Source organism: Ursus maritimus, unplaced genomic scaffold (genome assembly GCF_017311325.1).
Source record: "Ursus maritimus isolate PB19 unplaced genomic scaffold, ASM1731132v1 scaffold_1, whole genome shotgun sequence".
In the NCBI taxonomy this organism is placed as follows: Eukaryota; Metazoa; Chordata; class Mammalia; order Carnivora; family Ursidae; genus Ursus; species Ursus maritimus.
This window is the reverse complement of record NW_024423343.1, coordinates 972,045-999,382: the sequence shown is the minus strand read 5'-3', so window position 1 is coordinate 999,382 and position 27,338 is coordinate 972,045. Positions and strand designations below refer to the sequence as shown.

At 60.0% G+C, this 27,338-nt stretch overlaps 2 protein-coding genes across 3 annotated transcripts in view; one reads left to right on the top strand and one right to left on the bottom strand.

Moving 5' to 3' along the window:
* Positions 1 to 23,149, top strand: ANO7 (anoctamin 7). The gene is made up of 23 exons (XM_040638067.1): positions 1 to 112; positions 1,065 to 1,122; positions 3,699 to 3,841; positions 5,644 to 5,751; positions 6,312 to 6,448; positions 7,214 to 7,271; positions 7,918 to 8,028; positions 8,785 to 8,950; positions 10,307 to 10,397; positions 10,897 to 10,993; positions 12,199 to 12,342; positions 12,412 to 12,549; positions 13,172 to 13,270; positions 13,355 to 13,457; positions 14,120 to 14,231; positions 14,464 to 14,518; positions 16,041 to 16,138; positions 17,261 to 17,406; positions 18,703 to 18,908; positions 18,988 to 19,130; positions 21,575 to 21,665; positions 22,079 to 22,198; positions 22,347 to 23,149. The coding sequence occupies exons 1-23, from the start codon at positions 8 to 10 to the stop codon at positions 22,452 to 22,454; spliced, it is 2,637 nt and encodes an 878-aa protein (XP_040494001.1). The 5' UTR covers positions 1 to 7; the 3' UTR covers positions 22,455 to 23,149.
* A 1,666-nt stretch (positions 23,150 to 24,815) lies between these two features.
* Positions 24,816 to 27,338, bottom strand: part of LOC103662600 (high density lipoprotein binding protein) — a 69,695-nt gene continuing 67,172 nt past the window's right edge. For both annotated transcript variants that reach the window (XM_040638054.1, XM_040638058.1), the window contains exons 25-28: positions 26,316 to 26,501; positions 25,736 to 25,852; positions 25,407 to 25,535; positions 24,816 to 25,278 (exon numbers count right to left, since the gene is read on the bottom strand). In XM_040638054.1, coding sequence (XP_040493988.1) covers positions 25,192 to 25,278; positions 25,407 to 25,535; positions 25,736 to 25,852; positions 26,316 to 26,501 — 519 coding nt within the window. In that variant the 3' untranslated portion in view covers positions 24,816 to 25,191. The remainder of the gene's footprint in view (positions 25,279 to 25,406; positions 25,536 to 25,735; positions 25,853 to 26,315; positions 26,502 to 27,338) is intronic.

Below are 27,338 nucleotides of genomic sequence, written 5' to 3'. Positions count from 1 at the left end.
GAGCGGGATGCTGCGGAAACAGGCCCAGGAGGAGGACAGTACCATCCTGATCGACATGGCCCCCGGGGCCGAGAATGGCGACTCGTACGGGAGCACAGCCAACACCTCTGAGGTAAAGCTCAGGAGGCAGCCTCTCGCCTCCCCTCCCTGGGACCCAGGCCCGCAGTCCACAGTGGATTTAGGGGGTCTCTCCCTGCCCGGGCCTGAGCCCCCACCCCCCGGTGAGACTCAGAGTCCCGGAAGATAACGGCCCCAGTTGGGGCCCCCAGTGGGCGCGGACTCAGCAACCGTGGCCGTGGTGTCTTCCCACTGCCCTCACCCGATGCCCTCGAGCTGCCCTGGTGACAGGAAGGGGGAGGCTCCCAGGTCACCACCGAGCTCACCGGCCCTAGGGACGTGCAGACAGCCCCCGGGACAGGCTAGGCGAGAGGCCGGGCGCAGCCAGGGACAGGCCAGGTCCCACCGGCGTGAAGGAAAGCTAGAGGTATGCATATCATGTCCTGAAGCTTAAACACAGAAATGCTCCTTAAAATGCCGTGTTCTGACGTGTGCAAAGCATGGACGTGGCCTGGGAGGGGGCAAACCCCGACAGCCCCTGCCCCAGAGGAGGGATGAGGACGTCAGCTGTGTCCACGGTGTTTTGTTACCTTCCCGGGGGTCACCTGGACCTTCTAGAAAGCCCAAGTGATCCCACCCTCTGGGCCTCGTGACCGCCTCTAGCCTGTGTGCAGAGCCACTTCGGGGGCTGTCTGGCTCTCCTCCAGCCTCTGGAGGCCCTCAGTTGTGGGCACCCCTGGGTCCTGCCCATGCCACCTACAAGCCTGACCCTTGCCCACAGCCCAGCCAGGTGCTTGGAGGCCCATGTGGCCTTCGGGAGGCCGAGGGGCATGAGGCTGGCCTCAGCGCTGGACGTGCCTGCGTCTGGGAATTGGTCTGCCCCCACATGGTGGCTGTGTCCTCTGCTCGTCCTTCTGTGTCCCTGGGGGGGCTGAGGTTGGGGGGTGGCAGAATGTGAAGGAGTCATCGGGGTCAGAATGCAGCCACGCCTCTTCCTTTCCTTCCAGCTGAACGGACAGCAGGAGGCCGCCCACAGGGTGGGGAGCCCTTCCAAGCCCCAAATAGGTGAGCCCCTCCCAGTGTCTGACAGCCGTGCCCATGTTAGTCCTGGGGGTGGAGACCCAGATGGGATGTCCATGGGTGGTGGCCGGTCACCATCCCCGGGAACAGGCCGCCCCTCCCCCACCCAGCACTATCTCCTGCACCAGCCCTGGTGTCCATGCTATGCGCGGGTTGTGGTGAGGGCCTGGCGGTGAGCAGGACACGGCTGGGGAGCTGGATCTGCCTGGGGGGGGGGGTCCCTCCTGAGGGGGCGGGGCTGGAGGGGCTCCCGGGGGGCCGAGGCCGCCCACCTCTCTCCTGCTCCCATCTCCAGAAGAAGGCAAGCCCACCCCTCCCCCAGGGCCTCGCCGCCCCCACCTCCTGCCGCCCCCCAAGCCCCAGAGAGCAGACACCCTCACCTCACACCCATCAGGACAGCGACTATTAAAAATAATAAAATAAAGCAGAAAATAACAAGTGTCAGCAAGGACGTGAGGAAGCTGGAACCCTCAGGCGTTGCTGGCGGGAACGGCAGCCAGTGCAGCCGCTGCGGGGAACAGGGCGGCAGCTCCTGAAAGTGAGACCTAGAGCCGCCCGGTGAGCCGGCAACCCCACTTGCGGCTGTCTCCCCGAAAGCGCAGGTGATGGGTATTCTGGAGGCTCCCATTCCGTGGCTCACGTGAATAACACAGCAGCAGTGAACATTCGTGCCCCAGATCTCATGGGGACGTGTTTCTTTTCTGGGGCATATGCCTTTGAGGGCACTGAGGGACAGCAGCGTCACATGGCGACTCGGTGTTGAACACTCTCGAGAAACCGCCCAGCTGTGCGTTCCAGAGTGACCATTACCACTTCATAAACGCCACGGTTTCTGCGCGTCACCCCGAGCGGTCCTGCTCTCTGCCTTGATGAGTCCTCCTAGTGAGGACCGAGTGGCATCTCGCTGTGGTTTTGATCTGTGAGTCCCTCGTGGCTGACGATACCCAGCATCTCTTCACCGGCTTGTTGGCCACTTGTCTGTCTTCGGCAGAAAAACGTCTACTCAAAATCTTTGCCCATGTTTAAACCGGGCTATTCGTCTTTGTAGTGTTGAGTTGAAAAAGTTCTTTATATATATTAGATACAGGTTCCTTATGAGATATGTGATTTGCTAATATTTTCTCCCACTCTCTGAGTTACTTTTCACTTTCTTGGTGGTGCTTTTGAAGCATGTAGCTTTTTAGTTGTGACGAAGTCCCTCAGTCTCTGTCTTCCTGCTAAGCTCTTGGTGTCATATCTAAGACATCATGGCCTAAACCAGGTCATGAAGACGTACAACTGTTTCCTCCTGAGAGCTGTATCATTCTGGTTCTTACACTTAGGTCTACGATCTTTATCTTAAGACCGTAATTTCACTTTGTGTATGGTGTGAGGTAGGGGTCCACATTCATTCTTTTCAATCTGGATATTCACTTGTCCTCTCACCATTTGCTGAAAACACTATTTTTTTCCTATTGAACTGTAGTGCCCCTTTGTAAAAAAAATAAAAATAAAAACCAAAAAAATGGATTAACCATAAATATATGGGTTTATTTTCAGAATCTTAAGTACGTTTCATTGATCGTATGCCTATCCTTCTACCAGTACCACACTGTCTTGGTTATTCTATCTTCATGTTACGTTTTGAAGTCAAAAAGTGTGAGTCCTACAATTTTGTTCTTCTTTTTCAACATTGTTTTTTTCATCCTGGGTCTCCTGTATTTCCAAATGAATTTTAGACGTGTCATATTCTGAAAACACACACACACAAACCCCACAAAAAAGCAGCTGGGATTTTGATAGGATTGTGTTGAATCTATACATTAATTCCAGGAGCAATGCTATCGTTATAATAATCATCTTCTGATTCATGCTCATTTTCCTCAAGTTATTTTAACAATGTTTGGTGGTTTTCAAAGTATTGAGTCTTGCACAGTTTTTGTTAAATTTGCCTGTCAATATTTTATTTGTGGTGCTGCTATAGATAGAAGCGGTTTCCTTATTTCATTGTAAGCTTCTTTATCACTAGTGTATAGAAACCCAGCTGATTTCCGTATGCTGATCTTGTGTCCACAACTTTGCCAAGCCTGTTATTAGTTCTAATAATTTCGTTGTCAATTCCTTTGGATTCTCTAAATATAAGATCATGTCATCTGTAAGTAGAAATAGTTTTACTTTGCTATTTACCTATTTATTTACTCCTTGTGGTGTGTTGATTCCTTCTTGCACATGTCAGAAAAGCAGGGGCTTCCCACATTTTGTCCAGCCTTCACAGTTCCCTATGGCAGGGAGGGAATTCTGATGGCGCCTTGCACTCAGAGTCCTTAAAGGCCCCTGTGAGCGGTGCAGAGCCGGGAGCCGCAGAGCATTCTCAGGAACAAGCCCCAGCCCCTCTGCAGCCCCTCCCACCAGCGGGTGCCCTCCTGGAGCCCACCCAGCCCTGACCAGGACCAGAGCGAGGGCTGGGAGGGAGACACAGAGCAAAGGTCAAGTGTCTGAGAGCTTGGCTCCTTCTTCCCACCAGGAAGCTGAGCGTCCCAGCTGGGATGCCAGCCCTGGCTTCTGTCCCTGTTGGTTCCTAGCAGACTTTGTCCTTGTTTGGGAGGAAGACCTGAGGCTGGGTCAGCAGCAGGACAGCGCCACCCGGGACAAGACAGACACACACGCGGCCTCGAGAGAGACCTTTCTGGATAACCTCCGTGCAGCTGGGCTATGTGTGGACCAGGTACCTGGGGTCAGTGGTGGGCTCTGCATCTGTTCGATGCACCATGACCTTCCCGACTAGGCCCGAGGGCATGGGGTCCAGAGCCCCGGAACAAACCAAGCACCAAAGTCCTGCTGGGTGCCCCACCCCTCGGCGAGCTCCCCGTGGCTGTGGAACCACTGACCACAGGCCAGCGTGACACGCACGCTCGCACAGCCAGGCACTCCTGGGAGCCAGAGCCCTTCAGACCCACCTGAAAGCTCAGAACCACATCCCGGGTTGTCCGCATCAGTGTGCCCAGGCGTAACCCTTGTGCTGACGGCAGTGTGCGTGTACAGAGCTCAGCAGCTAAAGCAGCCCCTTGCCCGGACTGTGTCCTCTGTCACAGTGGCCCCACTGAGCGCACATCCAGCCGCAGCAGAGCGTGTGCGGCCGCGCGGGGCTCTGGCCGGTGGGGGATGTGGCCCTGAGGCCTCGTCCATCTCGCTGCACGCCCCACACCCCTCACGTCGCCTCGTCCCTGAGGCCTCGCCCTGTGTGTCCTCCGCCCACCCTTCCCACCGCCCTCCCTGGCCCCGGGAACAGTCCCTGCCGTCAGGTGTCCTCTCCCTGTGCAGAGTAAGCCAGTCCTGGACTGGACGTTCCTCGCGTTTTCACGTGTCTTTATCGTCTCAGCTCCAACTCGATGTTGCGAACAACGCAGCTTGGTTTTGTTTGAACTCAATCGAGCAAGCTCCCAGTCGAGGCTCTGAGACGCACCCCTGCGGGCGGGGCGGCCGCTGCCGGGCCACCATCCCCACTCAGCTCCCCGTGTGGATGCAGCCCCTTCATGAGTGGTCCTCGCGGGGAAAGCTGTGTACTGTGCTCGCCTTCCCCGCCCCTGACGCGCCTCCCCGGGGCCGGAGCCAGGGGATCAGGCTCCAGAGCCAACACCCCTCCCCTTCGAGTTTGGATCCACTTGGCAGTCTGGTGGGTGGGTTGAAAAGATGCCGCCCCTTTGTTGTGGAAAAAGCTCCTCAGCATGGCCACCTGAGTTGGCAGAAGCTTCGTCCAGCTGGGCAGCTTCCCTTTCGTGGAGGCCGCGGGGGACCAGCACGGGGGACAGCAGGGGCAGGCTAGAGGGCAGTTGTGGGCACACAGCACGACCGGCTGCGGGTGCCGGAAGCGCCGAGTGGGTCCGCGTCGGTGTGTCTGCTCCCTCGGCCGCGGGCCTGGGCATGCGCATCTAGGGAAGCCAGGCTGCTGTGGCGGCGAGGCCTGGCAGCCACCGGACTAGGCAGGAATTTTGGAAACCTGCATACATGGGGCAGAGGCGCTGCAAGTCCCCATCTCAGGGCTCCAGGAGCGCCTGCCACACGTCTGCCCACATGCACACACATGTCAAGAGTCATGCCCACTTACACACGTGTGCACACTTCCACATGTCCACACATAACACGGATGTCCCGTGACTTGTCAAAGGCCAAGACCGTCTTTCACTGTCTGCAAACCAAACGCTGACTCGACTGCCTCCCTAAGTCAGAAGAGTGGGGCGGGGCGGGCGGTCTCAGCAAGCAGCCCGTGGGGTCACGCTGGTCCCGGGGGGGGGGTGTCCGTCCGATGGGCTGGCCTCCCGGCGGCCATGCTCACGGCCTGCTTGGCGTCGGCGGCGTGCTCGCACTAGCACGTGCCATTCATCCGACAGCTGGGGCGCCGTTACCACGGCTACAGAGACATCTGTCTTCTCCAGGAGTGGGAATGGACACACACACACACACACACACACACACACGTGAACCCCGCACGCACCCCGCAGGCTCTCACGGAGCCCTTGGTCCCCGCAGCACGACGTCCAGGACGAGGCGGGCGCCGTGCACTACTTCCTCCTCAGCGCCCCCTGGGCCGTGCTCTGCTACTACGCGGAGGACCTGCGCCTGAAGCTGCCCCTGCAGGTACCGCGTGGGCCCGGGGTCCCCCACAGCACCGACCACCCTGGAGGCGCCCCACTCAGTGTCCTTGAGGGCCCCTCCCACCCCCATCTTTGCCCCAAGTGGGCAGCCAGGGAGTGTGTCCCTTCTCCAGGCCCAGACCACCCCTCCCCCGGCCACCCACTGAGGGCCAGGCCCAGCCTGCCAGCTGACCTCAGGTGACCTGCCCGGGGGCCGCTGTGCCGCCCACTGTACCGGCTCCCTCTGACCATCGTGGTGCGAGGGTGGACAAAGGCGTGGCCGCCCTCTTGTCTCTTCCTGCCTGGAGGAGCTCTGGGCCTCAAATTGACCAGCAAAGCAGCCCTGAGGCCCTAGGCCGAGAGGGGCGGGGGCTGGCCTGGTCTCTCCCCACAGGGTCCGCAGCAGGGCGGGGGATGGCAGGGGATGGCAGGTGGGCTCCCTCTGCTGGAGCCCTTCACCTGCTGCCCACTCGGCACACCCTCACACCCCCGCCCCACGGCGTGGACTCAGCCTCGGTGTCCGCATCCACTCGAGAGTGGGAGCCAGGTGACGATGCCTTCCAGGAGCTGCCCAACCAGGCCTCCAACTGGTCGGCGGGCCTGCTCGCGTGGCTGGGTATCCCCAACATCCTGCAGGAGGACGTGCCTGACGTGCCCCCCGAGTATTACTCCTGCCAGTTCAAAGCGAGCAAGCTGTCAAGGTGAGACTGGGGCCCCCGCCGAGCCCGGCCGGACAGCCTCTCCCGCCGCAGAGAACTGGCCGAATGCGTCCACGCGAGGCTCAGGGGCTGAGTGAGCTCAAACATGGCGCCCCCTCCCCGGCTCTCCCTCCCTGGAGCTTCCAACAGGGGACATGCTCTCAAGTGGGCCACGTGGTCTGCATTAGTCAGGGTGTGCTGGGGGACAAACATCCCCCAAACCTGGCCGGACACTCAGGTCTGTTTCCTGCTCAGCCTCAGCTCTGTGGTGGGTGGTCAGGGTCTTCGGGCCAGGTGCCTCGCTTCCGAGGCGGACACCGAGGGGGGCCCCGTCCATGTGCATGGAACAGCCCCAGCCTGCAGACAAGGCTAGTGCCGGGGGTGATGGGGACCGGTGTCGGTGACCAGCACTGAGGACCCCCAGGGAGTCTCACTGCCCAGGCTGAACACCTCCTTCCAGGCCTGGGGGACTTCCCAAGATCCTGGGGTCCATCGTCCGTCCACACAGGCCACCTCCAGACACCACCCACGAGGCCGTTGATCCCGTGCTCAGAGCCGGGGGGACACGTGGAAGACTCCCCCACTGCCTTGCCCTCTGCCCAGCCTGTGTGGAGGGGTCTCTGGGCTGTCTAGAGAACCTACTGTGACTTCCTGCCTCCAGAAAGGAGTCGATGGTGTGAGATGAGGCCTCGAGTGTGCCCTTCCCACGTGCACACCCATGCGTGTGCCCCTGCAGGTGCTGGAGCTCTGAACTTCCACACCCCACAGGTTCCTCGGGAGTGACAACCAAGACACCTTCTTCACCAGCACCAAGAGGCATCAAATTGTGAGTGGGGGTCCCCGCTGTGGCCCCGAGCTGGGGACAGAGGCCTCCATGGACACAGGAAGGCTCTCCTGTGATCAGAGCACTGGGGGCCCCTCAGGGCTGGGGGTTGGAGGCTTCCAGGCTGCCCCTGGCTCACTGCACTGTAGAGACCCTGCTCAGCACCCCTCCAGGACCCCCAGGGCCCAGGTGGGCGTGGGTCCTGCTGGTTGGTAGGGAAGGGGACCGAGGGCCAGAGTGGACCCACAGCATCCCTCAGACAGGCTGTTCTGCGAGGCCCGTTCCAATGCCTGTGGTGGGGAAAGACAGGAGGACAGGCCTGCCCGGGAGAGCTCCCTGCTGACCACCGAAGGGCACAGTGGGCTTGTGGGCTACCCGGGGCAGGGGCAGTGCCCACCCCTGACGCAGGCATCCAGATGGAGGCTGACTCCTGCCCAGAGTATGGGCTGGGAGCAGGCTGTGCAGGGGCCAGGGCCTGGGTTCAGATCCGGCCTTGCGTCCTGTGAGTCCGGTGACTCTGGCCAAGGTGTCAGCGTTTCTAAGGTGGGATCGTGGTGCGTGGGGCCGCAGGAGCGAGAGCTGGGCCCGTGCAGTACGGTCACTGTCAGCAGAGGGCTCAACCAGGAGCTGAGTGGGCCAGGCGGCGCAGCTGTTTGCCATCCTGGCCAAGACCCCATACGGCCACGAGAAGAAAGGGCTGTGCGGGATCGACCAGCTGCTGGCAGAGAGCGTCTTCAGCGCGGCCTTCCCCCTGCATGATGTGAGACCAGAGGGTTGGTTGTTGGGGTGTGAGGGTGAGTTCCTGGCCAAGCAGGACCCCAGGGCCTGCCCTCCGTGCTAGGCAGCCGTGGTCAGTTGGGCGGTCTCTCTGGGATCCGCAGCACACCTAGGGTGGCATCAGGCCACACAGTGGCCTGTCTGAAGCCGTGGGTGGCCCGATGCCACCCTCCTTGCCATGTGACCGGCCCGGTGGCTCTCTCCCTGGGCAGTTTCCATCTTGGGGAAGACAGTGGGGTCTCCCGTGCCCCTCACGAAGCCAGGTAAAGAGGGCAGTACGGGGGAGGGGCACCTGTCAGCCTGACCAGTGTCCTTGACAAAATGCCCACTATGTGGGTCTGGGCCCTCGTGCACAGGACCCACCGTGAGTCCTCAGAGCTGCGCAAAGGGGTGGTGAGGCAGGGCAGGCCTGTACCCACCACTGCATGACCGTGGGGACATGGGTGGGAATACCCGGTGCCCCCTCCCCAACCGCTGACGGCGCTGTCATTCTCTGGGAGGCACAGCCGGCCCCACCCGCTCTGGCCCCACCTTCCCTGCCCTGGTCTTGGACCCCAGGAGCCTTGGCTGAGGGGTTCCACTCAGATGCCCCTTGTTCGGAGAGGTCTTCATGGCTCCCTGGTCCCCCAATGTCACCCTTCCGTCCCTCGAGCAGCACTCGGCTCCCACACCTCGGGGAGGGTGCAGTAGTGTCGCCCAGGCCAGCCAGGCTCTCCCCAGGGAGGCTTCTTGTCCACAGGGCCCGTTCCGGACGCCCCCAGAGGGCCCGCAGGCCCCGGGCCTCACCCAAAGGCAGGTCCTGTTCCAGTTCTGGGCTCGCTGGCGCAAGTGGAACAAGTACCAGCCTCTAGACCACGTCCGCAGGTACTTCGGGGAGAAGGTGGCCCTCTACTTCGCCTGGCTCGGTGAGTGCTGCCCCGCTGCCCCTCCCAACCACCGCACCCCCAACTCGGTCTTCAGGCTGCTAACCCATGCCCCCCCAGAGGGGAGCCACGCTGACCCCCCAAGGAAGATGCTTCCTGACTCCCAGCCCTACCCCCACCCAGCCACTGTCAGCCCCCCGTAATATACCTGTGGCCCTTCTGGGGCCCTCCTCACGCCCTAGGGAGGGACTGGGAACCCCCTTCTGCAGGTAGAGCCCCTCTTGACTCAGCCCCCAGTGTCCCCAACCCACGAGCTGTGGCCTGTGAAGCCCTGAACCACTGCAGGACTCCCGAACGGCGGAGGTCACCCTTGCCCGGGGGCCCAGGCAGGCTGGCACCTTCGGAATGACCTTCTGCCCTGGGCAGCCTGGGACTCCCTGCTCCCCTCACAGGCCCGCTTTGGCCCCAGCCCCGGTGCAGAACCATCCCCTCCCCTTCTGAAGTCCTTTCTCATCCCCAAACACAGCAGGGTGCTCTCCTGCCTGGGCCTGAGCAGTCCTTCGGGCCTGTGCTCAGAAGGCTGGCCATGCTGGGGTGCTGTGCACTTGCAGGGACCCTGCCCTCATGAGCGCACCAGCCATGGGTGACACAGGAGAGGCCACCCACAGCCACTGTGGACCCAGATAGGGCGGGGGCAGCCTATGTGTGAGGACCCCGAGGCTCCCTCTCGGGGCCAGGAGAAGCAAGGGCCAGGGGACAGCGAAGCCAGGCTGGAGGGCCGCAAAGGGCAGGAGGACAGGCTCTTCATCGGGCTTCCAGACCAGGCGTCACTCTGGCTGATGCAGGCTGGGCCTGGAGGCAGGACACCAGGCCGGGGGCTGGGCTAGACCCATGGGAGGCTGTGGGGTGTCCGCTGGAGAGATTAGGGGTAACTGAGGGACCTGGCTATGGTGGGGTGGGCTGCGGGGGCAGGGAAGCATCCAGACTGGACCCCCATCTGTCTCGCGGGTTGGAACGCAGTGGGCTGTGTGCCTCCCAGGGACGGGACGTCCATCCCGGGCGCAGTGGGTAGAGGCAAATGGGACTTAGGAAAGGGATGTCCAGGAGCCCTGGGGGGTCGGGGGCCAAAGTCAATGGTAGGGGGGGCAGAGGCCAGGAGTGGAGCTGGTTCAGAGCTGCCAGGGGAACGGTGCCTGAGCACCATTCCTTGCTGGCTTCCTCCCAGAAGGTCTGAGGTTCTGCTGGCCGGATGGGGGTGCCCGAGGGACAAGCGTGGCTGAGCAGACCCCCACCCAGTGCTTAGCTCAGCGCTGGCTACACAGGCCCACGGGGCACTGAGCTGACTCCCAGACTTCCTCCACCCGGTCCCGATGGCCAACCCTGGTGCTGCCCCTGCAGGGTTCTACACAGGCTGGCTCCTGCCGGCAGCGGCAGTGGGCACTCTGGTGTTCCTGGTGGGCTGCTTCCTGGTGTTCTCAGACATACCCACGTAAGTGCCCTCTCCTCTCAGCTCCCAGCACTTGCCCTGTGGCTCTGGAGGGGGTGTGTATGGTTGGGGGACCCACAGGAGCCAGGCCCTGTGCAAAGCTGGGGACGGAGGTGAGCACCGAGCACATCCCTGCCCTCCTGTAGACCTGGTTGGAAGGCTGACACAGCTGGACAGGTAGGCTCCCAGGCTGACACAGCTGGACAGGTAGGCTCCCAGGCTGACACAGCTGGAGAGGCAGGCTCCTGGGCTAATTTTATTGGTATTCACCTTGCTTCTTATAATAGAATAAGTGTTTCTTATAAGTAAATGGGCTTGGTTTTTACTTCATTATGGAGCTAAAACTTCAAAAAGTTAACCCCAAAATTATCATTGCATGTAGTCTAAAACTACTTTTTAAAAAGAAATGCTGAGCCTGCCGTGGTGGAAAGGGAGAGGGTGAGGTATGGGACTGATGGGGGGCCGCCCCATGGCTCCTGCAACCCGCCCCTGTGCCCCAAAGGCAGGAGCTGTGCAATAGCGAGGAAAGCTTTGAGATGTGCCCGCTGTGCCTCGACTGCCCGTTCTGGCTGCTCTCCAGCGCGTGCACCCTGGTCCAGGTACGGAGCCGAGTGGGTCAGGTGAGGAAGACAGCTCCCCTGGCTTCTGGTCCTGTCCCGTCTAGAACCCCAGCCCCACACCACTGAAGGCAGACACCCTCTTGCCCCTGTGAGCTATCTAACCTCCGTAGCAATATTCCCACCTGGTCGGTGTCCGTGCTTTGGCTCTCTTCTCGTTGTTGTTATGCATAACCAGCCAAGGTTAACAGGGAGACCTGCCAAGGCAGGCAAGCCCTGAAACTCTCAGGGAGAGACTGAGCAGGAGGCAGGAGGCACGTTGCAGTCCCGGAGCCCCGCACACTGCCTGGGCACGTCCCCTTTTCCATGGGAACAGTGGCCTCGTGGCCTTGCCTGCATTCCCCACACGTGGGCCTGGAGACCTGGTGCCCAGGATGGACCTTCAGACCAGACACACTTTGACACGCCTCTGGGACCCCATCTGAACCGGCTTCCTAGGGCTGCTGTCACAAATGATCATAACCGAGGGGCTTAAGACAACAAAACCCTGTTTTCTCACAGTCCTGGAGGCCACAAGTCCAGGATGGGGTGCCGTGGGGCTTCTTCTGCAGAAGCTGTTCCACGCCGCTCTCCTAGTGCGCGGGCGCCGCCGGTGTCTTTGGTGTCTGCTGGCTTGTGTCCCTCCAACCTCTGCCCCCACCTTCCCTGGCCTTTCCAGTGTGCGGCTCTGTTCCCCCTGCTTGCGTAAGGATCTGTCATGGGGCTTAGGGCCCCATCCAGGTGCTGCCATCTGGAGGTCCTTACCTTAGCTACGTGCGCAAAGGCCTTACTCCAAACCCGGTTACATTCCGTGATTCCAGCCGGAGATCTCCTTTGGGGCCCACAATTCAGTCCACTACAGTCCACCCTCTGGCCCCCCAAATTTCATGTCCATCCCATGTGCCAAGCACATTCACCCCCATCCAACATCCCCGAAGTCTCAGCCCATTACAGCATGAACTCTGAGTCCGAAAATCTCACCAGCTCTGACGGTCCCACGTCTCATCCCCTAATCATCTGTCGGGTGCGGTGAGCCTCTGGCTGCGGGCCACCCTGGGGCAGCACCCCTCCCCAGCCACCTGCTTCCAAGTACCGTGACGCGCAGCCCTAGGAGAGGCATTGCCATTCCCAAAGGGAAACTCCCTGGGAATCACGGGGCGCCAAGTCACAAGCAAGCCGGAGACACCCCGCCCCGCCCCACCCCGCAGGCTGGCCGGCTCTTCGACCACGGAGGCACCGTCTTCTTCAGCGTGTTCATGGCGCTGTGGGCCGTGCTGTTCCTCGAGTACTGGAAGCGTAAGAGTGCCTCGCTGGCCTACCGCTGGGGCTGCTCCGACTACGAGGACATCGAGGTGGGGCCCCAGGCAGTGGCCACTCTCCCCGTGGGTGCGGGCCGCTGCTGAACCCTGGCTCCCTTCCAGGAGAGGCCTCGGCCCCAGTTTGCCGCCTCGGCCCCCATGACGGCCCTGAACCCCATCACTGGTGAGGACGAGCCCTACTTCCCGGAGAGGAGCCGTGTGCGCCGAGTGCTGGCGGGCTCCGTGGTGGTCCTGATGATGGTGAGGGATGCCTGCTGCCCTGGCCTTCCGTCCCCGTCAAGTCTTCATCCTCCTGACCATGTGGGGCACCTTTGTCACCACTTCTCCCCTGGGAGCCGGGAGCCCGATGCCTCCTCCGTGACCCCAAGACTCTCACAACCCCCAGAAAGGCCCCTGGGTGCCTGGGCTCCAGAGAGGGGGCCAAGCCTGGGGCCAAGCCAGGGGGTCCAGGGTGCAAGAGGAGGGTGTGGGCCAGACAGGGGCTCTGGGAATGTTTCCCCGTGGAGGCAGGCCTGGGGCATCCTTCAAGCACAGGATGGGGGGTGGGGTCCCCGCACAGGGCTCCACCACACCCTGCCTTGGAAGCCAAAGGGCTTCCTGATGGGACCACCCTCCCTCCCCTTCCAAGATGTTAGCAATTCCCAATGTTTGGTTGGTGCAGGGGCAGGGTGGGGGTCCAAGAACAATGCACAGCGGCCCCTCAACACCCAGATGAGGCCCACCCTCTATTCCTAATGACGTTCCTCCCCGCCCTCCCCCACTCTGCCCTCCACCAGGAAGGGGCACAGAGCACAGCCTGGTCTAGAGGGCACAGCGGTGTCAGGCCACTGCATGGGGGCTCATGCATCTGGCTGTCCCACAGGTGGCCGTGGTCGTCATGTGCCTTGTGTCCATCATCCTGTACCGGGCCATCATGGCCATCCTCGTGTCCAGGTCGGACAACACCCTCCTCGCAGCCTGGGTGAGCCCCCACCTGCCCAGCTGGTGGGTGGAAGGCGCTGGACCACCCATCCCCCACTCCACTCTGACCACCGATTCCCATCAGGCCTCGCGCATCGCCAGCTTCACAGGGTCGGTGGTGAACCTGGTCTTCATCCTCATCCTCTCCAAGATCTACGTGGCCCTAGCTCACATCCTGACCAGATGGGGTGAGTGGCCCAGGCTTCTGGGCCCTGACCCTGGGACCTGCCCAGCCCTGGAGACCAGAACATGACTTTCTCTCCCATCTGCTGGGTCCTTATGTATGAGTGAGGCACAGGTGGGCCATGTCGGACCCTCCCCGGGGCAATTTATGTAGCAGAGAGCTGGGCCTCAGCGGGGGGCGGGGGGGAGCCAGAGACCCCCACAGCTGAGCTGTGCCTCTGCTCTTCCTGCCCCTCTCCGGCGCCCTCTCTACCAGCCTCTCCCCCTCCTTTCCCTGCCCCGCATTTCCTGAGGCAAATGCAAATGAACCGGACAGTCCTTCCACAGATTCCTGTCTGCTACCAGCCTGGTCTGGGAGAGGGACAGAGAGCTCAGTGCCCATGGAGGGGGGGGGACGGAGTGCTGCAGAGAAAGCGAGGGTGGGGTGGCCCTCAGCGTGGGGGGCGGGTGTCCCAGGCAGAGGCTCCAGGTGGGGGGACAGCAGTGGCAGGGCCCTGGAGGAGCAGCCCAGGGTCTCCCTGCAAAAGTGGGCTGTGTTGTCCCCCTTTTCTGGACACGGTTGTCCCCTTCAACTCCCCCGTTTATCCCCCTCTCCGGCACCTCCACCGCCCTGGCTGGGTGAGGCAGCCTCAGGTGCGGGGACTGAGCGAGGCCCCTTGTGCTGCAGAAATGCACCGCACCCAGACCCAGTTCGAGGACGCCTTTACCCTCAAGGTGTTCATCTTCCAGTTTGTCAACTTCTACTCCTCGCCCATCTATATCGCCTTCTTCAAGGGCAGGTCAGCGCCGCTCCCCCTGGCCATGGCTCTCCCCGTGGTCACCCTCGTGGGTGGGCACTGGGGTGCCGTCCAGATGCCTGGGGAAGGGGGGCGGTTGGCACAGGAGCCCTGGCTGGGTTCACCCAGCAAACCGGGCTTCAGGGTCCGCCTCGTGCTTCCTCCACGGGGCCTGGCAGGGGGAAGGGCAGCAGCCCCTCCTCACTCCTGGCCTTGGGACTCAATTCTCCTCCAGGTTTGTGGGATACCCGGGCAACTATCACACCTTGTTTGGGGTCCGCAACGAGGAGGTGAGTGTGTGGGGAGGCCAGCACCCACCAGTGGACGTGGAGACCCCGAGGCGTGCCTCCTGAGTCACCAGAGCCCCGCGGGACTCACACCACTTCCACCCCCAGGCCCACGTGTCCTACCCGTGTCCCCCGTTTCCGCGTGGCCTGATGCACACCTGAGCCAGGTTCCTGCCCCGGTGATGGACCTGAGCCACCGTAGGGGAGTGGGGTGCAGAGGCTGGCAACCTTCAAGGGCTAGGTGCCAGTGGCCAGGGCGGCCCTGGCTTCTCCCCACAGCTGGCCCCAGCCCCGTTAGCACAAGCTGCCGTGAGAGCCAGGCTTTCTCACAAAGTGGAAGTTAAACAACTTGCAGGATCGCTGTCGTGTGGGTCCCCCAAGAAGACCCCAAGATAAAGACTTGGGTGCAAGTAATTGTTCTGGGTGTCACCCCAGGAAGCATGTGAGGGGCTGGGGAGCAGGCGGAAAGGGGGTGCCTATAAGTAGTTGAGTGAGGGAGTCACTGCCATGAGCCCCTGGGCCCAGCTCTGCCCTGGACCCTCTGGGGCATTGTGGAAAACGCCCCCCAAACGGCCGTTGTGCATGGGGTTCCTCAGCTGTGGAAGGCCAGGCGTGCCCGAGCCCAGGGGCAGTGTGAGGGCTGTGCCTGGAGCAGTCCCCAAAGGCCACTGTGCCAGGTCGGGGGACATGCACGGGGTTCTCACAGCTCCCGCTGGGCTCATCACCTCTTCTCCTTTCCGAGGAGAAGGTCTCCTTCCTTCCCACAGGTCTGGGCTGTGACCCAACCCGATTGCTGACTGCAGAGGGGCCAGTTTCACATGAGATGGGAGGGGCTTCTCAGGGACAGGGCCACTGGGACCCCAACTCAGGGGCATGACTGTGCGTGACATACTCTATCAGTTAAGCAGCGTTCAGTGACCAGTGGAAGAAGTTGCTAACTCAAACTGACTTAAGCAAAAAAGGGAGTGTCACTGGCTCTGGTATTGAAAACATTCCCGGCCCTGTGGGGTCAGGTATGGCTGGATCCAGGGGTTTAAACAACATTGCACTGTTTTCCCCAGCATTGGCTGTGCCCTCAGGCAGGTTCCCCTTACCTGGTGAGGAAGATGCCTGAAGTTGGCCCAACACCCCCTGACTCAGTACCCCTGTGCAAGGCATGCTGTCTCAGGAGCTCCTTTAAAAGTCCCAGCCCAACTGTCACTTAACTCGGGTCACCAATTAGGGGGGCCTGAGTCCTCCTTGGAGCCACAGGCTAGGGTCAGCCCCACATAACCCTGCGTGGGTCCCCAAAGGAAATCTGGGGTGCCATACAGCAGCACCCCCATCATCCTTCTGCACAGTCTGGGAGTCTCTGGGGGGCTTGGGTGAGGTCAAGGGAGGGAGGGAGGGTCTCTGCAGTCCTCAATGTGTCGTGGCATGTCTGAAAGGGAGGTGTCAGCATGGCAGGGGGCCACCTTCAGGTGTCCAGAAGGTGGGTGTGAGGCCTGTCCCTCCCCCGAGCTGACCGGAAACCCCGCTGCTGTAGTGCGCGGCCGGAGGCTGCCTCATTGAGCTGGCGCAGGAGCTCCTGGTCATCATGGTGGGCAAGCAGGTCATCAACAACGTGCAGGAGATCCTCGTCCCGTGAGTCAACCCCGCCCTGCCCGGGCAGCGACCAGGGACCGTGGGACCTAGGGGTGTCTGGGGCAGCAGCTCCCAGTCCAGCCTGGAAGTAGAGGTGGAGGGAAGGTGGGTCCGGTGCCTCCTGGACCTCAAGGCCTCAGCTGCAGGCGAGTGGGAGGGCCTGCCCCCAGCCATCTGCCCCAGGGGCTCTGTGACACCCCACCCCGTGCGGTTGCTGCTTGGGCTTCCTTAAGGTCTCTTGCCCTGGGGCCAGCTCTTGTGTCAGGGGAGTCCTGGCTTCCCGGGCCCACCCCTGCCCAGGCTGGCCCATCTCTCTGCAGCCCACTCTGGCCGGGCCGGGGCATTCCTCATCAACCCCAGCCTCCAGGGCAGCACCAGCGAGGAGCACGGAGGCCCCAGGCTTCAGGTGCCTCCCATCTCCCCAGTGCCACCACCACTGGCACCACTGTGGCCCACCTTAAGGGAACTGGGCCCCCTAGCAGGCTGCAGCCAAGATGCACACCCTCCCATCCCCCCTGCACACCCGATCTCCCCTCCCTAGCAGCTCCCAGCTTGGCTCTCCTGGGGCGCCATGAAACGTAGCTGTGGGACCTTGACCAACCCACGCCCCCCTCTGGGCACAGCCTCGCTTCTCCGCACAGTTGGTGCAGGGAAGCGGAACTCAAGATTACAAGGGCAGGGCGTAGCTCAGCACCTGGCGGGGACAGGGCCTGGACAAGTGGCGGTATGGCAAAGCCACAGGCGTACATGTCCCCCCAACCCCAAATACGGTGGAGCGACACACATGTGCCCCCCCCCCCGGCACAGCAACTGCCCTCCTTTGCCCCCTCCCAACCTTGACATAGCTCTTGGCACCTGCTTTGCAGTTCCCAGGAGGAGCCCATTCCCCCAGAAAGCTTCCGTGAGCAATGCTGATTTTCCAGAGGACGCTGCGGGGAGCGGGGGAGGGGATGCCCCCCACCCCTGAGGTGTAGATGCTCTCCGCTAGTCTGTGCTGCAGAGGCTTCGCCCCTGCCCTCCCTATGGCCCCAGACCCATCCCCCCTGCAGCCCTGGAACTGTGGAGCACGCAGGGCCCAGCCTGGAAGAACAGGCCCATTTCCCCGGGTGTTTTGACCTCCAGGAAGCTACAGGGCTGGTGGCAGAAGTCCCGTCTGCGCTCCAAGAAGAGGAAGGCTCGGCCTTCTGACGCAGCTGGCCAGGCGCCCTGGGAGGCCGACTACGAGCTTCTGCCCTGTGAGGGCCTGTTTGAAGAGTACCTGGAAATGGGTAGGAGCCATGTTAGTGACTACGGCCTCGGCCAGCACTGTGGGCAGGGATGGGCATCTGTGTTCATTGGCCTGTGGCGACAGGATCCCTGGTGGAGCCAGGCCCGCCAAGATTCCAGAAAGGAGACTGCGGGGGCTGGAGAGAGGAGTGCCCGTGAAAGGATGGCCAAGGATGGGAAGGGGCAGCACTGCCGGCACAGGGGTTCAGAAGAGGGCCTGGGGGCCTTGGGTGGGGTGCCAGCAAGCATGGGCCAGAGCCATGTGGCAGGAGTGAGAAGAGAAGCAGAGTGCATGGGAGACGGGCCCTGGGGGTGGGGACAAGGGCCTGCACAAGACGCGGCTACACCTAGGAGGTGATTTTCCCCAGAGATCATCTCGATGCCCACACTCTTTGCTGGACTCCACTGTGCCCTAGTCAGGCGGCCCCCGTGCCTGTGGCTCATTCCCCATGCAGGCTGAAGCACTTTGGGAGGGCAAGGTCTGTGTCTACTAAGGTCCTCGTCCCTGCAAGTCCGGGGTCTTACTCAGAGATAAAGGAGGGGAATCGATCACGCCCAGTCATCGTCTCAGGTGCAGCGCCTGAACCAAACCCAACGCCCTGAGCTCTCCAGTACCCAAAGCAGAAAGGGTCATAGATTGTTACTATCCATTGTTCTACGGATAATAGGGAGTAGGACAGTTCTTGAGGGAGACACATGCTTTTTCATGGTACGTGAGTGGGGTTGACCTCGTGTGTCCCTACTCCACCAGACAAGAAATGGGACCCCATGCTCCCCTTCATATGCTCACATAAGACTCAGAAATCGCTTTCAAGAAGCCATTCCCAGGGTCCCTGCCCGGCTCAGTCGGACAAGCATACAACTCTTGATCTCAGGGTTGTGAGTTCGAGCCCCATGTTGGGTGTAGACATTACTTAAAAAAAAATCCATTCCCTAAAGCTCCCCTGAGAGGGGTGAATGGAGAAGCCAGCCCCCAAATCAAAAGCAGTCTCCTGCTTCCGCCGCTGCATGAGCCCAACAGGGTGTCTGAGCACTGGGGAGGAGAGCTGCAGAGTCCCTGACCTCGGGGGGCACAGGGAGACCCAAGCCCGGCAGAAACGCCAGCCACGCCCTGTGAGCGGTCAGAGGAGGCTTCCTGGGGGAGGGGTCTCTGGAGCTCAGTCTATCCGAGGGGCAAGGGCAGGAGCAGCAGGTGCTGGCCCGAGCGTCCCCAGGGGCGGGGGTGGCTGTCAAAGGCTTCCGGGAGGGCAGTGGCGGCCGCAGGTGGGGGTCCCGGCGGTGACCGCCCCCGTCCGCAGTGCTGCAGTTCGGCTTCGTCACCATCTTCGTGGCCGCGTGCCCGCTCGCGCCGCTCTTCGCGCTGCTCAACAACTGGGTGGAGGTCCGCCTGGACGCGCGCAAGTTCGTCTGCCAGCACCGGCGCCCGGTGGCCGAGCGCGCGCAGGACATCGGCATCTGGTCCCACATCCTGGCGGGCATCGCGCACCTGGCGGTCGTCAGCAACGTGAGCGCGCGGGCGGGCGGGGCGGGGCGGGCGCCGGGGCCGCGCAGACGGGCTCGCGCTGACCCTTCGCCCCGCCCAGGCCTTCCTGCTGGCCTTCACGTCCGACTTCCTGCCGCGTGCCTACTACCGCTGGACCCGCGCCCGCGACCTCCACGGCTTCGTCAACTTCACGCTGGCGCGCGCCCCGCCCGCCTTCGCGTCCGCGCACAACCGCACGTGCAGGTGGGGCCGGGGGCGGGGCGCCGGGGCTGGGGGCGCGGCCGGGGCGGGGCGCCGGGGCTGGGGGGCGGTGCCTGGGGCAGGGCGGTGGCTCCCGGACCCCGGCCCTGCGGCTCCGGCCTCCGGGCCCCCTCCGGCACCACGCCCTGGGGAAGGTCCCTGTGCGTCCCAGTCCCAGCCCGCTCAGGGGCAGAGGCTTCTCAAGGACGTTTTGCCAGTTTTATTTACAGAAAACTATTTCAGCTACCTTTTTAAAATGTGCTGACACAAACCTGTTCATCATATTGTCTTAGATTTTTCTTAAGCTCTTCCGTTTTGGTAGTTATGACCTCATTTTTTCAGATAGAATTTTTATTTCTCCTCTTAATCAATCTTCTGGACTTGACACACTTAACTCATTTGTTTTGTGTTTCTTGGGTTTTAAAAAACGAATTTATGTAATCTTACTTGAACCCACCCCGTAAACGCTTCATTTCACGGGTAACACCTCTGTCCTTCTGAGGATTTCATCACTGCAGTTGTCACCTCCTTACCCACGAGCGATTGAGGGTAAGCTCCCCAACGCGGAGTTTTTGTTTTTCTACTTTTAAAAAATCATTGATTCTGGGGTCATTGCTTGGAGCTCAGAGAACCTGAAGAGTCCAGATGTTGCAAATTTCTCCCGTTTGTTGAGTTTTCCTTTACGACCTGCTCAGTGGATTTTGGCTGTTTCAAGTGAACTCGAATCTGGTGTTTTGGAGCAAGGCTCGCTATGTCCTTAGGAGGTAAAGCTTCTTAGTCTTACTGTTCAGATTTTCTAAGCGGGACTCTGCAGGAATGTAGCTGTCGGCTTCCCCCTGTCGTCCTGTCACCTCTTGCTTTATGTGTTTTGAGGTTCTCTTGAGTTGCAAATAAGTTTGTATTTGTGACCTCTTCTTAGGATGCTTTTCCTGTTCGTTTCGTTTTCTTTATTTCTCTTGTTTTCTGGTGGATAAGTAGAAGTATTCTCTTTTCTTCTTCATGCTCATTTGGAACTGATAGTGTCCATTTTTATTATCGTGGAGGTTACACTTACAATTGTAGCATTTTTAACTCTATAAACGTCCCTAACCAAGGCCGTAGGGATTCGCTGGTCTCCTTTCCCTGCATGTGACAAGGATCTTCACACACTTCACAGCCAGCTGAGCACCCAGCACTGCACCTTATTGTTAGAGTTTTAGTTTTTACCATTAAGAAATAAAAACACGTTTAGTCATTTGTTAGTCACATCTATTTGGTATATTTTAGCAGCTTCTGTGGCTACGGTTCCTTCTGCATTGCCTTCCTTCTGAGTTTATTTTTATTCTTGCTGAAGTGAACCCTGGAACAGCATTTTCAGGAATGGCGTGTTTGCAAACCCTGACGCAGGCTGGTTTTTACGTCGGGAAATATCTCTTTGTCCTTCAAATGGCGGGCATACAATTCTAGGTTGAGCTGTTTCCCTCGGCTCTTTGGGACGATTACTGTCTTGTGACGTGGCTCTTCTCGCACGAAGCATCGGTAGCATGACAGCGTTTTTTGCTCATTTTCCTTGACTTGTTTTACTAACAGGTCTCTGTCATGGTCAAGTCCACTTAAAAGTTTCTCACTGAAACTCAGTATATGCTTTTCATCTAAAAGGTGATGTCTTTCTTTAGTTCTGGAAACCTCTCCATTTCGTGGTTTCAAATAGAGCTTCTCTTGTCTGCATTCTCGGCTTCTGGAACTCCTGCCACGCTGGAGCACCTCTGTTTTCCCTTCATGTCTCTCGAGGGCATGGTGAATTTTTGTGTTTTTTTTTTGTTTTTTTTTTTTTACATCTTCTCGCTCTCTGCAGAGCATTCAGGGTGATTTCAAAGAATTGTCTCCACGTTCCCACAGTCCCTCTTCCGTTGTGTCTGGTTTAGCCACTGAAAGTTTATTGCATTCATCGATGGTTTTCCCCTCAATTACTGTTTAACATTCGAGATCTTTTTCACCCTACGAAGTTGGCCCTGGTAGTGTTTTCCATGGAGGGCAGCATGTAAGTTTATGTCACAAAACGGAATGCCGCATCTTATCGGAAGTACAAGCCGCTGTCAAAGGACGGCGGGATGACCGACGGGAAGCAGCGGGCTCTTCCTCGGGGAGAGCTGTGCCGGGCAGGCGCAGGTGCGGACAGCTCGCTGCCGGCCTCCCGGAATGGCGCATTTGCACCGTGTCGAGGAGGGTGACGCCAGCCATTCAAGCACAGATTTATGCCGTATTAGCACATCCCCTGGACAATAGGACATTTGCCACCGCGGGGCCCAGTTTAGGCTGCAGGGGAGGGGGGCACTGAAAGCGAAAGGTCCTGTCAGAGGACCCTGCTTAGGAACGCTTCCTCCTTCAGGCGCCCTCAGGCACGCGGGGCCCAACCTCCCAGGAGCAGGCGCCCCAGCTGCCCACGCTGACTTCCGGGTCTCCTGCAGGTACCAGGCTTTCAGGGGAGATGATGGGCAGTATTCTCCGACCTACTGGAATCTTCTGGCCATCCGCCTGGCCTTCGTCATTGTGTTTGAGGTTAGCCAGGTTCCCAGATCCCCCGGCCCCGGGATGCCTTGCCTGATTCACCATGCGGTGTGCGTGCGTTGGGGGGATGGGGTTGTAGACGCGCCATCACCTGGTCCCATCACAGCTCTCCTGAGCACCGTCTTCTCCCCATCTTGGAAGTGGTCATTCCCTGCCTGGCCTCTGTGTCTGGGCACTGCAGTGTGTCCAGGAGGCTCCACGGGGCCGCAGAACCTGAGACGGGTCTCTGTAGCTGTGGCTTCTGCCTCCTCCGGGGCTTCCTCTGCTACACTCCTGTTCTCCAGCTCAGCCCACACTTGGGGAGCAGGTGCCCGCAGCGGGCCCTGTTCGGGCCACTCTAGGTATCTGTCCTACCAAGGGGTGGGTGCCCTCCCCCTCTGCTCATCCCCTGTCCCACTCCCAAGCATGTGGTGTTCTCCATTGGCCGTGTCCTCGACCTCCTGGTACGCGACATTCCCGAGTCTGTGGAGGTCAAAGTGAAGCGGGAATACTACCTGGCCAAGCAGGCGCTGGCTGAGAATGAGGTGAGCGCCTCCCGCCTCCCCCACCCCCCGGCCCTCCTGCGTCCCCTGCCCTCATCCACCAGTGGCATGGCACCTGGTCCGGGCGCTCTGCCTTGGCACGTGACAGACCACAGTCAGTCCATTCACTCCCTCCTGCGCCCTCTCACAGGCTCTCTCTGGAACAAAGGACAACAGCTTCCTGGGCTCCGAGAAGAGTCTGGGCCCACAGCCTACAACGCCAGGAGTTGGCCAGGCCTCACCAGTCCCCTCCCTCTGAGGTCACAGGGGTCACCTCAAGTTGGCAGTCCCACCTGGAGGGCAGGGACTCAGAGGCCCCAGAGCTATCAAAGGCTCACTGCCCTCAAGAGGCCACACAGCTCACCTCCTGCCGCTTCCTGGCCCAGGGAGCTGTGCCCTCAGTGACCCTGGGTCTCTGCTCATGCACCTTACCTCCCAGGTGCTGGCTGGGGGCCCCCAAGGCCAACTGACTGCAGTCCCAATAGCTGGAGCTGCTCCCTGCCATCGCCCTCCCAGCCCCCAGGGCAGGTGGCTTCATACTTGATTTGCTGGCTCCCCTCACTGCTCAGAGCCCACTGCCTGCTTCCCCCCAGCGCCTTGCTGCTCTGGGCACTGATCCGTCACCCACATGCCACCTGGGAGAATCACGCCAGAGACTAGAACTATGTGGATCTCCAGCTACCACTCAAGAGCATGTGGAAGACACCCCTGGTCTCACAGGACCAAAACAAGACACGCCGCATGATAAAATGAGTTCTAGCACACGTTATCCAGTTTTGGGTTTTATTTTAGAATTTATAAAATTCCAGTGTCATCCATATTCATAAGCCTTTACACATGTTTGCATATAATCTCCAGATTCCAAAATTAAGGCCAAGGGACGGATCATAGCTATGGAAACACATGATATGGAAGACATTCAACAAAAGAAATGGACACGCACACCCCACCCTGCCCAGGGCCGTCCCGGCAGCAGGGGTGGCTGCAGGACACCAGGCCTGGGCAGGGTCATCAAGCAATCTTTAGTAACAACCACCAAAAACAGAGCACACAAGATCCCAAATACAGTTTAGGGAAGGGGGGGAACGAATGCATCTATGACATTTAGCAATAAATGCAGATGTGCAAAAAAACCTGTTGAGAAAATTTAAAATTCACCTCTAAGGAAGGGCAGGGGTGAGGGCTGTGGAAGGTGCTACAGAAAAGACGAAGGGAAGAGGGGTTTGGGTAGACGCCGTGGGAGTCGGAGGGGCAGGCAGAGGGAAGCAAGATGGCCAACAGAAAGGCTCCAAACCTCGTGCAGGGGGAGAGGAGGTACCCTTTCCCAATCAGGCTCCCCAAGAGATGGAGGGGGTGGTCCCAGAGAAAGGCAAGGCAGCGCCTCCCCTCCTCCCCCCATCTCCTCACTGGGCCTACTCTGGGGTCACCCAGCCTGCCCGCTCAAGTGCGTGTTCTCTCCTACCCCAGTCTGTCGCTCCTAGAGATGGGCACACTGCAGGTTGCCACAGTGGACGGGAGCTGCAAGGTCACCAAGCTTCAGTTAACGGAGCTCGGGTGAAGGAGGGGGACGCGGGGACGGCCCAGGCTGTGTGCTGGACACACGTCTGGCCCCTAGGAACTCCAGGATCTCGGGGTGGGACAACAGGACAAGACCCAGTCACCTCTGTGGGGGTGCAGACAGGGATGGGGGGCCAGACAGCAAGACAAACGGCCTGTCCTCATTCCCACACACCACGCCACACAGGTGCCTCCGCACTGCCCGGGGCCCCCTTTCCTCTCCAGAGCAGACCTTCAACAGCCGCTGGGGGGACAGGGGGGGCACTTTGTCTTGGCAAGGCCTGCAGTCCAACACCCCGTTACCCACCACGCACCCAAGAAAGACAGACTCTCCCTTATCAGCGCCCAGACTCCGGTCCTGGCCAACCCCAGGACCACGAAGCCTGCCTCTCCAAGCCAACTCCGGGAGCCTGCACACAGCATCTGGGCACGTGTCAGAGGACAGCCTGGGTGAGCCCCAGCGCCGCAGCAGACATGCCACCACCAGACACCTCTAAACTGAGAGGCTGAGCGCCGGGGTGGCACTCCGCTAAGCACGGGGCCACGCCACGCTGGCTCTGAGGTAGAAAGGACACGGCTCAAACACCAGGCATCTGTGAGGGTGGGCACGAGGGAGGAGCAGAAGGTCTCCGCCACGGCTCTGCGGGCCTCCCCTCTCCCTGTCCCGCTTCTCTGGCCACACAAGGCCACCATGCCAGCCGCAGTGGACCCAGATGGAGACATGAGGCCTTGCCTTCAGGCTCCGCTCACCAGACTTGGGGTCTCCAGTGCCGTGTGGTGCAGGGGTGGAGACACTTGGCGCTTTCAGACCCCAACGTGTGTAAAGCCAAGACCGCCTGAGAACCCGGGTCACCCTTCTGCCTTTCTGGTCCCCTCTGGCTCCACCGCGGCTGTCCTTTGGTTCTGGGCGCTCCCAGTGTGCAAACTGGGTCTTCCTCCCCACCCTGTGGTCTGGACTAAGTGGGCTTTTTGGCAGCTGGAAGAAGGTGGATTGCATTCGACAAGGAGGGTCTGGATGGCAAGCAGAGGGAGGGAAGGAGGTGGGAAAGGAAGAGGGCAAACGTTTTGGCTTTTATAAAGTCAAGGAAATTTATTTCCTGAGGTCATGACACAGGAAGTAGACTCAGCCACAGCTGTGGAGCTCTCATAGTGGAGGCCAGAGCCTCACTGACATGCTGGAGGAGCCAGGACGCTGATAGGGAAATGTCCAATTACCTCTGTTAGTGTTCACAACAGTGGAGAGCCGTCCCAGAGCGAAGGCGTCAGGGAGCAGATCCTGAGGGCACGTGAGAGCTGGCGTGCCCAGCTTCACTGCGAGACCTCGGGGAGGGGGAAGCGTCAACAATTTATGGAGGGTCCAGCCGCTGGGTCAGATTGAAACAAACCATGTGTGGTGGGGTTTGGGTCAGCAGGCTGGAGAGGTTTCTGCTTTTTGATCATTATCGTTTGGGGCCCCATGGAAGGGTCTTGGGGGCCACCTGAGCCCCAAAGCTGGGAAATTCTTCAGAGCTGCTCATATCAGGGGCCTGTAGGGGAAAGAGTGCACAGCTTTAGGAAGGAGCTCCCACCCCAGCAGCTTCCCAAACGGAGAGCTAAGTGACGCTCGCAGGTGTTCCCCCTCCCAGGGCACATGGAGGGCAGGACAGCATCTGACCTTCTCGCTGCTGTTTGCGGTCCAGGGAGCGTCCCGGACCACAAAGCCCTTGGATGGCGCCTTGGACTCCTCATGGGCTGGCGGCTTCATGTACAGCTGTAGGGCCTCGCTGTCGACCACGTCAGCCAGCTGTGGGGACAGGTGGGGGGTCAGTCTGCAGCAGGCATGCACAACGACCATGCTTGCTGAGTCTCCGGTATTCAGGGCTCGCTCAGGGGAGACCCTGCGCCTGGCATATGCCCTGGGAGCAAATGCACACAGCCTTGCTGTCACCCCAGGCCAGAGAGAGGGTGTCCTGGGTATAGGCCTGCTGCCCAACCACAACTCACGTATTCCTCCTCTAGGTTGAGGATGTGGTCAATGGCTTCTTCCACATTCTCTGGGAGCCCCGTCACGGTGACGCAATTGGGGTCTGGGGCCCCACTCTGCGGGAAGCGAATGTCCACCTGGAAGGAGCACACACAGCAGCTGAGGTGGCTGAGAGCCCTTCACCTGGGGTCTCTGGACCGGAGGCTCATGGTTATGTGTGGCTGGGAATGGTGCATATCTAGTGAAGTTTTCCCAAGTTAACCTTGTTTTCAGGAGACAAAGGTCCTGTAAGTATGTCAGAGCTAAGCACAACACGACAGACACAGAAGCCGCTGGTCCACTGTGGGGGTGCCCATCCCACGGCCAGGGCAGGACACCACCCAACGCTATCAACGGCACACGGCTGTGCCCTCCGCACCAACTTAGGGACAGGGACCTGAGCGTCAGGGGTCTCCCTTCCAAACCCGAAGTGCGATCAGCAGCTGAGGCTGGAAGACCGGGGGCCAGAGGCCCGGACAGAGTGGGAAGCACGCACCCCATCGCACCCGCCATGCTTCTAGGACTTCATGACGCCCCTTCACGGCTGGGCTGGGGACCCACCTTGAATTCATCCATGATTTTGCGGATGGCTTTGCCACGAGCGCCAATGATGCGGGCGTGAACACGGTGGTCCAGTGGGACATCCTCAGAAACCATCTGTTCAAGTTCACCCACAATTTTCAATATGGCGTCCCGGGCAGCTTCTGTATTCTTTTCATACCCTGTGATGGTAATTTGGTCCTGGGGCTGAGAAAGGAAAAACCGGTCAGAAGAGGGGACGCCCCTAGAGATCCCAGGCTGGGAGCCCCAACCCAGCAGATGCAGTTCTGTGAGATGACCAGAGGCAGCGCTGGTGAGCGAGGTAGGCCTCACCTTGAGGGTAAAGGCGGACCCGCTCAGAAGATAAAAAAGGCAGAAAAGAAGGTCAGGTGCTGATTTAACACAGGTCAACAACACCCATTAGCTCCTGCCCACTCCCCTCCCACCCCCACCCCTGCCCACAAGACACGTATGGGGAAAAAAGGGCACCGGCACACAAAGAGAGCTGCAGGTGGGGGCAGTGTCGGTGACCCCGGGCCCTGCATCTGGAGGCGTCTCGGTGGAGAGAAGGTTCCAGACACTGTGGCCAGCACTCCACAGCAACAGCATGCCCCAGCCCAGGGCCTCCCTCCTACACGCACACAGGCGAGGGCACCACATTTGTAGAGACACGACTCAAAGCATAAAGAACATGTGAACACAAGAGCACGCCTGTAAGCCACGTTCTTTAAGACAAGAGAACATACTACAGCTATAAAAGGGCAACGGAACGTGAAGGACCAGAGAACAGAAACACTTGGAAACAAAGCAGAAAAGCAGAAACTTTGAAACCTGCCCAGAAGAAGGCCACAAAGACCCCAGGAGATAGCAGAGCAGCAGCTGGCCCCCTGATGTGGTGCCCAGAACCCGCCACCCGCCGCCCAGTGCCTCGCCGAACAGACACAGACCAGAACACTTCGCCAATGGAAGCATAATCCTCCCCGGAAAAAGCTGCATATGAAGAAAATGTAGCCGTCCAACCCTCTTTGGCTCGCGGAGTATTAA